This window comes from Artibeus jamaicensis, unplaced genomic scaffold, assembly GCF_021234435.1.
Source record: "Artibeus jamaicensis isolate MK-2021 breed Jamaican fruit bat unplaced genomic scaffold, CSHL_Jam_final contig_851, whole genome shotgun sequence".
NCBI classification, from domain to species: Eukaryota; Metazoa; Chordata; class Mammalia; order Chiroptera; family Phyllostomidae; genus Artibeus; species Artibeus jamaicensis.
Window position 1 is genome coordinate 1,125,595 of NW_026521986.1, and position 13,589 is coordinate 1,139,183.

The 13,589-nt window shown below is 40.8% G+C and overlaps 1 protein-coding gene across 2 annotated transcripts in view; it reads right to left on the reverse strand.

The window, feature by feature from the left end:
- Positions 1-13,589, reverse strand: part of ARMH4 (armadillo like helical domain containing 4) — a 100,489-nt gene that overhangs the window by 46,935 nt on the left and 39,965 nt on the right. For both annotated transcript variants that reach the window (XM_053673213.1, XM_037139747.2), the window contains one exon: positions 12,631-12,888. In XM_053673213.1, the coding sequence (XP_053529188.1) occupies positions 12,631-12,888 (258 nt within the window). The remainder of the gene's footprint in view (positions 1-12,630; positions 12,889-13,589) is intronic.

A 13,589-nucleotide genomic window follows, 5' to 3' on the forward strand; every position in this document is an offset into this window, starting at 1 on the left:
AGATTCAAACCCCATCATTTCAGGAAGGTTTCAGCCCTGCAGGAAAACCTAGAGAGGGAAGATGTAAATCAAAATTCCCTTAGCTGTGAACACACCTCCATTTTGGATTCCTTCCCTGGGTCTTGGTGGTGTGCATGTTTGCAAAGTTTACTTTGAAGATTCTTCACATGAATTGAAACTGGAACCCCTGTTGAACACATATCTCTATTTTGTACCAGGTTCTGTGAAAGAATCTTTCTGTGCAACAGAAAAGCGGGAAGTCCTGAGTTAGGAAAGCAGACCCCTGTGGTCATTAATCCTAAAATGCCGAAATGAATGAACAAGTTCACAGGCTGCCTTCAGCCTCACCTGGCCACTAAGCTTGACTTTGAGGCTGTAGCATCCTTCTTCTACAGTCTCAATTGCAGATCGGAGGAAAATTCACTTAACTGCTCTAGTTTCTGAAATGCAAAAGTTGTCATTCTTTCTTTGATCCACATTAAGACAAATAAGCTTTGGTAGACTTCAAATGTTCCAGATTCTTAATACAGGAGCACCAATATCATTCTACTAAGTGATCGAATTAAGTAACCTGAATTTACCATCTTCTAACTTCAAATCAAGAGGTCAAGACACTGTTTCCATTGATTTCTCAATTTTGTTTTAAAATACTTGGAGGCTTTTAAACATCATCTTTGCTTACTTTCCTCTGTGTTCTTCAAAGAGGACAATTTATACTTAGTTTCTTCCCATCTGAAAATTTTCCCAGCTCTCTCGGTATTTCTTCTGGTTTAATTCTCAGAGAACCTGCTAGATGATTTCACACATTAATAATTCCCCGGCTGAGCCTACCAGTGCATTTGGATTACAAAGAAATTAGTTCATAACATTCTCCTCAGATGTAATGTGCCTATTAATGTTTTTATTAACTGTAGCTGATGAAGAGATTATTTCTGGCTTAGTTCCAAGACTCCTTTTCTAGCTCTCCAAAGGAAAAGTGACTGCTGAATTTTCACATAAGAAATTCATTCCTAGTGAAAGAAATGGGAATTTATTTTCAATTCTCTAAGTCAACATAATTTAATTATGAAAATACATATAAGTATGTTAGCTTCTGGAAAGCTTTAAGTCTATTATCTCAAACAGATCATTAAAAGAAATAAAGACGAATCCTTTGGAGATGAATATTTGGGTTTAGGTTTCCAGAAGAATATTCTCTGATCGACAAATTCAAATAATTTTTAGTGAACCTTTGGTACAAGAACCCAATATCTAGGATCTCCTACATTAAAGACAAGAAAAAAGAATTTTAAATACTATATTATAGTTTTTTATTATATTTTATTGATTATGCTATTATAGTTGTCCTGATTTTTCCCCCTTTGCTCCCCTCCATCCAGCAACCCCAATCCCTCAGGAAAACCCACAGCATTGTTCATGTCCATGGGTCATGCATAGAAGTTCTTTGGCCACTCCATTCCCTACACTGTATTTCACATCCCCATGGCTATTCTGTAACTGCCTATCTGTACTTCTTAATCCTTGCACCTCGTCACCTGTTCTCCTCCACTCCCCTCCCATCTATTATAATTTGAATTGTGTGGCAGCCAAATGTGAGATCCAAGAGTAAGATACAATTCTCTGATTTAGAAGAGCAAAATCCAGTGGCAGAGAGAATCAGGATCAATAAACTTCTCTCTTGCATCTAAGTGATGCTATGGCTGTTTTTACTCTTTAATAGAAGCTATCAAAGGCCTGATCTCTATTAGGTCACCTAGTTAACTACTTGGAAAATTTTTAAATGACTGATCACTGTAAGAATACGATCATCTGACTCCCACCTGACCCAGATGCTAAGGATTATAAAGGTAGTTGGCACAACCTTTCCAAGGCCCGGTGAGTTTTACAGTGTAGGATCATTCAAGGGTCACTCTGAGATGTTAGATTACTTACCACAAAAAAGAAATGGCAATTATGTGACATGATGCAGGTGTTAGCTAATGCTATGGGGTTAATCATTTTGCAATGTAAATGTATCAAATGAACACATTGTATACCTTCAAATTACATTATATGTAATGTAATGTATACATTAATGTATAATGTAATGTATACATTATACATTATAATGTATAATGATGTTATACATATCTCAATAAAGATGAAAAATAAAATAAAATGTTAGATTATGTTCCAGAAAACATAGCCTCAAAATACTATCTATGACTTTATGACCTGAAGGCATGCTATAACTTGTTCACTACTAAATAATTTGTAGATGTAAATCTGGGTTAAGTAGAAAGAATCAGAGAAAGTTAAGATCAGATGAAGTGCTACCCAACATGTGATATATAAGCTTAATGTCCGTTACAAGCATCATGGAGAGCCCTAGGTACCTGATTATTTAGCATTTTCCCATCAACGGCACTGACTCCATTTAAAAACCTGACTCCATCACACAGTGCAGCATAGTTAGATAAGGGACTACTGTTTAACCGGCAGAGTGCAATAAAGCCTCCCCATCCCTCCTCATAACTGGGCTCGACAGTTTCAGGCCCAGCATGGCTACCAGCTGGAAGAGTCCCTTTTAAGTAACCAACAGTACTCAGTGCTGTGTGCTAGAGGCTGTGAGGGTTCGAGAAAGTAATAGGCAAAGTGAGATAGCACAGTGAACAGCAATTGAGCAATACTGACAGTAACTGCTGGAGCACTTTCCCCAGGAAGGAGTCAGTCGAGTTAGGGTTGCCAGGAAAGGCTTCAGCAAGAGCTGGGGGTGACAGATGCATTTCTGCAAAATGCACATTCTAGTGACAGTGACTATGGCCCAATGAAGAAGGCACAGGCCTTGGAAAGAGCTCCTGGGAAAAACGAATGGGAACGCAGACCCCAGACAGATCATGGAGATCCTGGAGTATACCATGGTATGTGTATAAAAGAGACAAATATACTTTAAATGAACTGTTGAATCCCCAAGTTACCTGACCTAAATCTCTGATGCCTCCTTTTAATATTTAATCCCTCCTTCACTTCTGCTGTATTATATTTTTTACTTTTCACCACCAATCCTTGGAGGCCAGCTTGAGAGGTTGGCAGTTCTTGTCAATCAGGTAGAAGTGACTACTGCAGTACTGGGGACACCCAGCTGGTACAAAGAGGTTTTTTTTAACACCCAAGGCTGATTTCCCTCCCTCAACACAGGAACTTTCCGAGGAGGCTGTGTGCCTGAGGGAGCTGGCTGCATGCTCCGCACATACCAAATCATACAAAATTGTAGCTGCCACTATGCTACAGATACACTCTCTACTATTTTATGGATTTTCTTCACTAGTGTTTGAACTTAGACTTGGCTTCTCACTCATTTTTTCAAAAGAAAAATTACAAGGAGAAAAACAGAATCTGCAATGTTCCATAACTGACTTGGGAAAAAGTAAATGGTGTGTGTATGTGGGTGGGGGAGAGAGAGTGAGAATTAGACCCGAGTTCTGCTTATGTTCTTGAAATTAATGAATTTTTGAAGCTTCAGTTCTGTCTGCCTGAGATTCCTGATACAAAAGTCCAACAAACAGCCGTGGAAAATCAGTACATGTCAGTCTTTAAAACACAAGAAATCATCCAGGCCATCAATTCTTCCCTTCTCCAAAGTTAACAATTCCTATGTTGAAGGAACACAAAATTTGACTGCAGCCAATGTACAGAACTGTTCATCAGAAGTGTCATAAATATAAAAATGAAAAAAAACACAGAAGAAACACAAAACATGAATTAAAAAAGAGTCTATGCACCTATGTTCAGATCATTGCAGAGTTATTTACAAATAGCTAAGATCTGGAAGCAAATGTCCATCAGTAGATGAGCGGATGATAAAGCTGTGGCACATTTACACAATGGAATACTACTCAGCCCTGTGAAAGAAAAGAATCTTACCTTTTGCAATAGCATGGATGGACCTGGAGAGTATTATGCTAAGTGAAATAGTCCAGTTAGAGAAAGACAAACACCATATGATTTCACTTATATGTGGAATCTAATAAACAAAGTAGAAACAGACTCATAGATACAGAGAACAGACTGACAGATATCAGAGAAGAGGGGGTTGGGGGTTAGGTGAAAAAGGTGAAGGGATTAAACAAAAAAAAAAGAAAGAAAAGAAACAGAGTACATCAAAGTGTTTTTAAAGACTTTCAGTCAAGATGGTGGCACAGATAAACCTAGCATGCTCCCTCATACAACCACATCAAAATTATGACTAAAATACAGAATGACCACCATTCAGAACTGTCAAAAATCAAGTTGAATGGAGGTCTAACAATATGGAATTAAAGAAACCACATCCATTCAGACTGGTAGGAGAGGCAGAGATGTGGAATAGGCTGATCCCACATCCACATGTAGTAGGTAAAAATTCAGGAAAAAGATCTCAAGAGTGAGGAGTCCCCATCCCACACCAGGCCCCCCAGCCCAGGACTCCAATGTCAGGAAGATAAGCCCCCATAACTTCTGGCTGCAGAAACCAGTGGGATTGAGTTGGTGGAAGAAATTTCTAGAGTCCCAAACAGTTCCCTTTAAAGAGCCCAAACATGGACTTAATCAGATTCACTCTCTTTGAGCTCCAGCCCCAGGTAGCAGTTTAAAAGGCATCAGTGGCACACAGGGAGAAACTGAAGTATCTGGCATCAAGGTGAGAGCTGGGGGGCAACCTTTTCCCAGACAGAAAGGTGGGCAGAGGTGACTGTCCCTTTTCACAACTTTCCTCACACAGATCCACAAAGCTGGCAGGCAGGTGCCATATCTAAGACTCCATCAACATGGCTAACACTGTTTGCCTCACCTCGGAGATCCCCAGAGACTTTGGTCCCCCCCAACTTATAAGTCAAACCAAGCTGCTTTCCCACATGAATGACTGGTCTTAGATTCACGCATTTCTAAATCCTCTCCAACAAGCAACAGCCAGCCTCTGTGAGTTCCCAGACCCAATTTCCCAATTCCTGAGACCTAAGGCCAAGCACTGGCACCAACCAGTCTGGATTCACAGCTTGGCTTCACCTGGGAATCTCCAAGCCCAGCATAAGTAGCAGTCATCTCAAATTGTTGTATAGCTCAGACAGGGTGGCCCAGAGCAAAACACAAGTGGGGGCCAACCTTGGCTTGTGCCACACAGGAACCCCCAGAGCCTGGGCACCCAGTGGACAGCTACAGACCATATTGGAGCACCACCACCGTGCCCCTGCACCATTGATTCTCCATGGAGGGCAGAGGTTGGTGGTCAGTGGTCACAGCCAGTCCTTGTAGCTAACTGGCCTGAGTAAATCCTTCCCATTGACCTGCCAACAGAAATCAAGGCTCAACAACAAGAGAAGCATGTATTCAGCTCACACAAAGGGTGCACTTCGAGTACCCAGCTTGGGTGATAGGGGAGGCTAGGACACCTACTACTTTAGGCCACACTACCAAAACAGGGAGTCATAGCAGCTCTACCTAATAGACAGAAACAAACACAGGAAGGCTGCCAAAATGAGGAGACAGGGAAACACGGCCCAAATGAAAGAACAGATCAAAACTCCAGAAAAAGAACTAGATAGAGTAGAGGTAAGCAGCCTATCAGATGTAGAGTTCAGAGCAATGGTTATAAGGTTGCTCAGGGAACTTAGTGTGAACCTCAACAGCATAGGAAAGATCCAGTCAAAACAAAGGATACACTAAGTGAAATAAAGAACAATTTACAGGAAAACAACAGGTGAGTGGGTGAAGTGAGAATCAAATCAATGATTTGGAACATAAGTAAGCAACAACATGAATCAGAACAAGAAGAAAAAAGAATCCAAAAATCAAGGATAGTGTAAGCAGACTCTGGAACTACTTCAAGCATTCCCACATTTGCATCATAGGAGTGCCAAAAGGAGAAGAGAAAGAGCAAGAAATTGGAATCTATTTGAAAAAATAATGAAGGAAAATTCCCCTAATATGGTGAAGAAAATAGACATACAAGTCCAGGAAGTACAGAGAGTCCCAAACAAGATGGATACAAAGAGGCCCACTCCAAGACACATCATAATTAAAATACCAAAGGTTAAAGATAAAGAGAGAATCTTACAAGCAGCAACAGAAAAGCAGTTAATTACCTGAGGGAGTTCCTGTAAGACTGATTGCTTTACCCAGCAAAGCTATCATTTAGAATCACAAGGCAGATTAAAAGCTTCCCTGACAAGAAAAAAACTAAAGGAGTTCATCACCAAACCATTATTATATGAAATGTTAAAGAGATTTATTTCAGAATAAGAAGAAGACCAAAACTATGTACAATAAAATGGTAATAAATACATATGTATCAACACTTAAATCTAAAAACCAAACTAAGCAAAAAAGAACAGAGACAGAATCATGAATACTGAGAGGGTTTTCATGGTTTCCAGATGGGGGGGTGGGGTGTGGTAATGGGTGAAGTGGTGAAGGGATTTAAAAGTACAAATAGGCAGTTACAGAAAAGCCATGGGGATGTAAAGTGCAGTCTAGGAAATGGGGGAGTGGAAGAACTTATACTCATGACCCATGGACACGAGCAACAGTGGGAGGATTACCTGAGGGAGTAGGGTTGGTGCTGGGTGGAGGGGGGGCAAAGAGGGAAAAATCAGGACAATTGTCATAGCATAATCAATAAAATATAATAAAAAATAAAGTGTTTTAGGCCAGCACCTGATATTCTTTAGGCATGGCCAGCTCGCTTTTTGTCTTTTGCTTCAAATAAATTTCTGTATTTGTGATCCTCAGGGCATACCTGCAAGCACAGTTGGAAATGACCAGCAGGGAGGAAGTGCATTTATTTTTATGTATTTATGCTATTTATAACCTACTTCATGACATAAAAAATTTAAGGCTTCTGACAAAAATATTGAAACTATAACAGGATCAATATCTTTCACCACAGGTATATGGACAGATTTTTCTCCCTCAGAAATTTCCAACTACTACAAATCTGCAAGCAAGCGATGGCTCAAATGGAAAGATCTATGAAGAAATAATATCTTGGACTTGAAAAGCATCCTCCTCCTTATACACTCATCCTCAAGAGGCAAGGAAAAGCAGGGACCACAACCTCCCACTTAAACTGCAATACCAGGGTATTTTGCCTGCAAGACAAAGGAGGTCTGCACCCAAATCTTCTGCTCCTCCCGCCTGAGAAAAATAATTGAATTCTTTCCAAAGAAAGAGTACATGGCATTATCCTCAAATCCAGAAACCCAGGGAGGCTTCTAGGGACCAGAAGAAAGCCAGTGAATGTAGACTCTCTGGGGAAATTAAAGCATGTATATTGACTTTGAATTTGATCTCTATGTGACTATAAAAAGCCAATATTTTTAAGACACATTAACCCAAAACGCAAAGATCACAAAAAGCAATGTAAATCTTTGCTACTGGGGATTCATAGAAGACATAAACACTTCTTAAAATTCTCTTTCTCCACCCCCTGCATAAACAAAAGCTGCCTCATTCCAGGGAACAACCAGTGGCTTCAGTCTAGGACAGTTGTCCTCTAGGGTAGAGTCCAAGCATCAGTACTTTCTATATCTCTAGGTGATTCCGATGAGCCACAAAGACTGAGCCACTGGTCTGTCTGGAGGCTTTAGCCAATCTGCCACTCCCTTTGTGCTCATACACTGGATTAGGGTTTATTCCCTCCTGTCCTGTACATTCATGTAGATTTCATTACATTAGCCCAGTAGGTTCCTGAACAACCTTTTAATCCATAGCTTAATATGTTATACATCAAAATACACTGACATTTGTTGCAATGAAAAGTCCTTTGAAACCTCACAGTTCCCTCTATCTCTCTGAAGAGCATCTCTTTTTTGTTTGTTTTCGCTTTTGTTTTTCTGGGTGGGTTTCAACTGCCACCGCCCATGTTGAACTGTATTTAAGAGTTCAGTCTTAGCTACATCGTAAGTATTTTAAAAGACTAAGAAGAAGGAGGAGGAGAAAGAAAAGAACTGATGCATTTTAGAGCTAAGAGCCTGACTTTCTCACAGTCAAGTCCTCGGTTTCTGTAAGGCCCAAACAGCACACCATTTGCCTGCAGTTCATCCTACCTTCACATTTCTCTTGAGTTCCTCCCTTTAATCTTAAAGTCATTAGCTAAATCACCAGCTAATGAATCTGATAAATTAATAATACTACATAAATGGTATCTTAATGGGTTATTAGCAGATCTGTATTTTTCTAAGGCCTTCTCAAGATACATCTCAAGGATGTATTGTTGGATATGGTCTCATCTCAATCCAAAGGAAGGCTCTGATACTGAAAAGCAGGTACCATGTTAAGGCAGGAAGAGTAATAAAAATCAGGGGGTTGGGCAAAGCACCCCTGAAGTCACACCTGATAGAGGGCTGCTCACTCAAAGCAACCCCTGGTTATAAGTGATGGTTCAGCTCCCTACCGTGGACTTGCTCGGCCCCTGACCTTGCACATCTGCGATCCAGTCTCTGCCCCATGGGAATTTACCTCTGTACAGGCCAGCCTCGAGGTATTTCCACAACATACAGCACACACTTGTACGTACCCAACGAACGTGTGATTTAAAAAATAGATACACGGGAGCTCTTCATTCTTTTGCTTTCCACAAACATCCTTAGGCCATGAATTGAATATTTATCAGGTTTGTTAAAGACCTCAGAGAAAAATATTTTACTTTCTAAATTAAGAGTTCATTCCAATGTTAGATGTAGGCTTTTGAAAAAGAGTAAAGGCAGCTATGAAAATTCTGCACTTAACTAATCGATAGCTTTCGGAAAAGTTAGTCATTCAGAACATCAAACTGTAAAGTGTCCAAATGTGGTCTCTTCCCGAGGAAGAAAAGGGAACCATGGCACCCGCCGACCCTCACCCAGAACTCACGATCTCCAAACATACTTAAAATAAAGACATCCATTTCACGGGATTGCTCATAGGATTCCTAGAGGATAGAAGAGGCATGCATAAGTATCCTCTACAAGAGAAGATAACAGCAATCACGGGCGAAACCCGCCCCATCCACTCCGCCAATGCTGTGATCGAATTCCCTCTGCCACCTAGTGTCATTTCTATGTGACCTCATCCTGGCCAATTAGAAGCAAGAAGAACTCCACAGAGGGATTCTGAGAAAGCCTCCTCTCTCTTGAGAAAGAAACATGATGAAGACTCTGACAGTCTTCCAGTGTCTTGTCTGGGCGTGACATCGCCACTGCAGGGTGGGGCAAAAGTAGCTTTACATGTGTGAGTACACGAAACATAGTTTACTCTTGTGTCATTGCTTATTAATTAGTATTATTTTCCACATAAACAACCGTTACCACTAATGCCCAGCCCTGTAGAAAGAGGCCAGCCTGGAGGCGAAGTTAGCGCACCGGAGAGGACCACACAGGAGCTCTACCTCTGGACTTCTTGCTTTGAGAGGAAATGAGTTTCTTTACTCTTTAAACCAATTTAAGTTAAGGTTTCTGCTACTTGTAGCTCAAGGCCTCCTAACAGTTGTAGAGTACCCACAAGGAAAGACTCTCCTGGTATGAATTACATTGGAAACGTTTAAACAGTAAAATGGTATGTTGACTCAACTTTGGTGATGTTGATTCTACACTTCAAAAAAAGGTAAGTGTGTGATTTATCGTAGTAACAGGATAAAAAGTGGTGTGAGTCAAGCATATGCTCTTTGTACAGGTTCTTGCCAGTAAAGTCGGAAAATGAACTTATTAGGTCAGAAAAGAAATTGATTCTGCACATGTGAATAAAGAGCTTTTCGTACAGTACCGACATTTCACCAATCAATCAGTCCACCTCACCTGTAACACGGAACTTCCACTCCTGATTCTCTCTGTCCTGACAAGACAGTTCATTCCACAGACAAGAAGCTGAGCTCCATCTTTCCAAAGCATTTGAGGCAATGTGTATGTGACAATGAGAATTTCAGTCTGTGAATCTACAACTTCATCTCAGAAAGTCATCTAAGTTTTCTGCTCTCCACAGAAGACGAGACTATAATCTATTCAAAGGGTTTGCATTATTTTTAGCCAATTCTAGCTACCCACTTCAATCTGTCCATTCTTCAGTTTATATGAATGTTAGCATTTGCTTTAGAATAGTATTCATATTGTAAAATAAAATGCAATAATCTATAAAAATAACCCACTTAAAAATAGGAATAAAGAAGATGGCAAATTAAAGTGTTATTATACTAAATAGGTTTACTTTTTCAAGGATCTCAATGCTTGCATTTTTAATGACTCATTACGGAAAAACTACTTAATTTTACAATGTTCACACTCTGACTACAGCTGCCATGCAATTCTACTCTCTAAAATTATGCTGCTTATGAAATACTCATTGAAGCTGTATTGGTTCCTCGTTTCTGCTATAACAAATTACCAGAAACTTAGTGACTCACAGTGACAAATTCATTGCCTTACAGTTCTGCAGGTCAAAATCTGCAATAGGTCTTGAGGGGCTAAAGTCAAGCTGTCAGCAGGGTTGTGTTCCTTCTAGAGGCTCAAGGAAAGAATCCACCTCCTGGCCTTTTCCAGTTTCTGGAGGCTGCCAGCATTCCTTGGCTCGTGGCCACATCTCTCTGACCCCTGCCTACCATCACATCCCCTTCTCTGACTCTGACCTTCCTACCTCCCCCTTTTAAGGACACTTATGATTATACTGGGCCCACGTAGATCATCCAGGAGGAAGTCCCCATCTCAAGACCCTTAACTTAATCACATCAGCAAAGTCCTTTTTGCCATGTAAGATAAACACAGTAACTGATTCCAAGGACTAGGATATAGACACCTTTGTGGAGCTGTTATTCTACCTACCATAAAATTCATCACAAAGAGGAGAGCTTTTCCTTCATTTCATCTATCTGAGAGTATTTAGGAAACCATGTTAATTAATATTGATTCAGAAATTGTTACTGGCTTTCATTTATGAAGAGATACTCTTGACACTTCAAGGAAAATTTGATGAGCTAATAAAATTTCAGTCCCAAACACAACTCAACCACAGCCTTCCCACAGTGGGAAAAAGAACAGCTTGCAAGATGTGTTCCTTGTTTTGGTTCCCAGGAAACCCATGATGCTAAAACTGTGTGGAAAAAATGAATTTTTCAGGAAAAGAAGTGACATTAAACGGTAAGAGACATTTGGAGAAATGGTAAGTTATTATAATAAGAACAAACCTGACACAAAGCAACCCATCCTTGTGTGCCATGCTTCTGTCCCTCCAATGCCTTTGTGCATAGCCCTTCTTTGGCCTCCTTCCCCTGCAAGCTGTCTCCTACCTACATATCCTCCAAGGGCCAGCTCTGCACACGCCAAGCTAATATAATAACCCTCTTCTGCATTTCTGCTCTGCCCTCTTACAGCTCACACTTAGCACAGAAACCCTCCCTGCACTGAGGCCTTCATAAAGTAGGCTCTGCTCGAATCCAGAAAAGGTACTGCCTTGTTTTTCTCTGTGTTCCAAATGCCATGCACAGTTCCAGGAACGTGGTAAGTGCAAAACTGGTCTGTTAGAAAAATTGATTAACCAAATTTAAAAGACAGTTCATCAAAGACTTCTATAAAGGAGAAAAATGGCTTTAAACATTCTCATTCATGTTTCTTTAGTTGTGCAGATTGTCAAAAGGATTCTTCCTTAGACTGCCAGCCTTGAAAGGTTTTACCAATTCCTGTTTGAGCTTAAAGAAGATCTAAAAAAAAATCTTTTCATGGGAGAAGAAGAGAGTGATCTTTAAGAAATCTGCTATAATAGAATTACAAATTAAAAGTTTCAGTCAGGCACCAAGACACACTAGTAGGATATTCCAGAGTGAGGTCCCAGACCAACATCCACATTTTCACTGAAATCCCCCAAAACCAGTGATATGACTCTTAAACCTGACTTCTGCTACACTGAAGATTATAAATGGACCTACCTGTTAAAGACCAAGGGAATTCGGAGAGGGGGGATTTCTATGGAGAATATATCACTTGACCTCAGGTGAAAAGAGTGAGGCCTCAAGGAATCACCCAGAACTTGACAGTGTCTCTTCCAAAAAAGCCAAGAGGAAACAGACAGGGGAGCTTCCCTGCTGACAGGGAAGAGACGCTGAGTCAGGGTCAGCCCGCACCCATGGAGTCTCTACAGGAAATGCGGGCCGTGCACGAGAGAGGGTGGGCATGGGGTAGTCTGCACACTGCCATTGAACTCGGACTGCATTTGACAATGAAATGAACAGACAAGTCATCGGACTAGAATCTCCCCCTCAGGAGCAAATTCTAAAGGGACAAAGGATGACAAAATGCATTTCTTTTCTGATTCCAGACCACTCACACCACTTGTTAAGCATACTCGTTACACACATTTCCTCCGCATTTGGAAGTCTTCCCAAAGCCCACAGCTTTCTTTCCTCCAGCAGGGAAAGAAAGACGGAATTCCTTCCAAAGATGAGGTGTCCATGATCTCAGCGGGCAGCTGGAGACCGGAGCCTGGTTATTTAAGAGCCTGGTTATTCAATACAAACATATGGAAGAAAAAACTGAGAACTTTCTCCCAAATGCACCATCCATAAACACAAACAGAAAATCCACTTTGCTCAGTGTCACCTTAGAAGAATAAAAGGAAGGGACGGAGGAGGGGAAGGGAAGCACTCGTGACTCTTACCCAGGCCCTGATTCTGCTGTTCCCACTCGATGCTGTCTGGCCCCTGGTAGGTGGCTCCCTCCAGAAGGTCCACGTTTTCCGGCTCCAAGCCAGGTTCCTGGGACGTGATGCCAGGGAGAGTAAAACCACGCGGCTCAGCGTCATCATCCAAGCCTTCATCCAGGGAGTCTGCATCTTTATCTTCTTCATCTTCTTCCTCGTCTTCCTCTTCTTCATCTTCCTCCTCCTCATCCTCTTCATCCTCATCTTCTTCTCCCTCTGGATAAAAAGAAATCAGTGAGAAACATGAAGAAATCTAGCAATTGCAAAGGAATCTTATACAATGAACCAAACACTACAAAATAATCATGTAAATCATGCCTTTAAAAACAAATTGTATAGCCAAATTGGGCAATGTGAGTTTTGTGGAATTTTGTGCCCACCATTTAAAAAAATGTTTAATTGAATTTATTGGGGTGACATTGGTTAACAAAATTATATAGGTTTCAGGTGTACAATTCTATAACACATCATCTGCATATCGCGTTGTGCGCTCACCAGCCAAAGTCAAGTCTCCTTCCGTCACCATTCACCTTCCCTTTACTCTCTTCTACCTCCTCTGCGCCCCTTGCCTTCTGGTAATCACCGCACTATGAGGGGTTATTTTTGCTCAATCCCCTCACCTATTTCACCCAGCTCCACAAACCCCTCCCCTCTGACAGCTGTCAGTATGTTCTCTGCATCTATGAGTTTGTTTCTTTGGTTTGCAGACCAGAACTCAATTGTTTCTATTTTGTTAGTTTATTTTGTTCATTAGATTCTACATATAAGTGAAACCACATAACATTTGTTCTTCTTTGACTGATTCATTTCACTTAGCATAATACTCTCCAGGTACATCCATGTTTTTGCAAAGGGTAATATTTCCTTCTTTTTTTCATTGTGTAAATGTACCACAGCCTTTTTCCACTTATCTACTG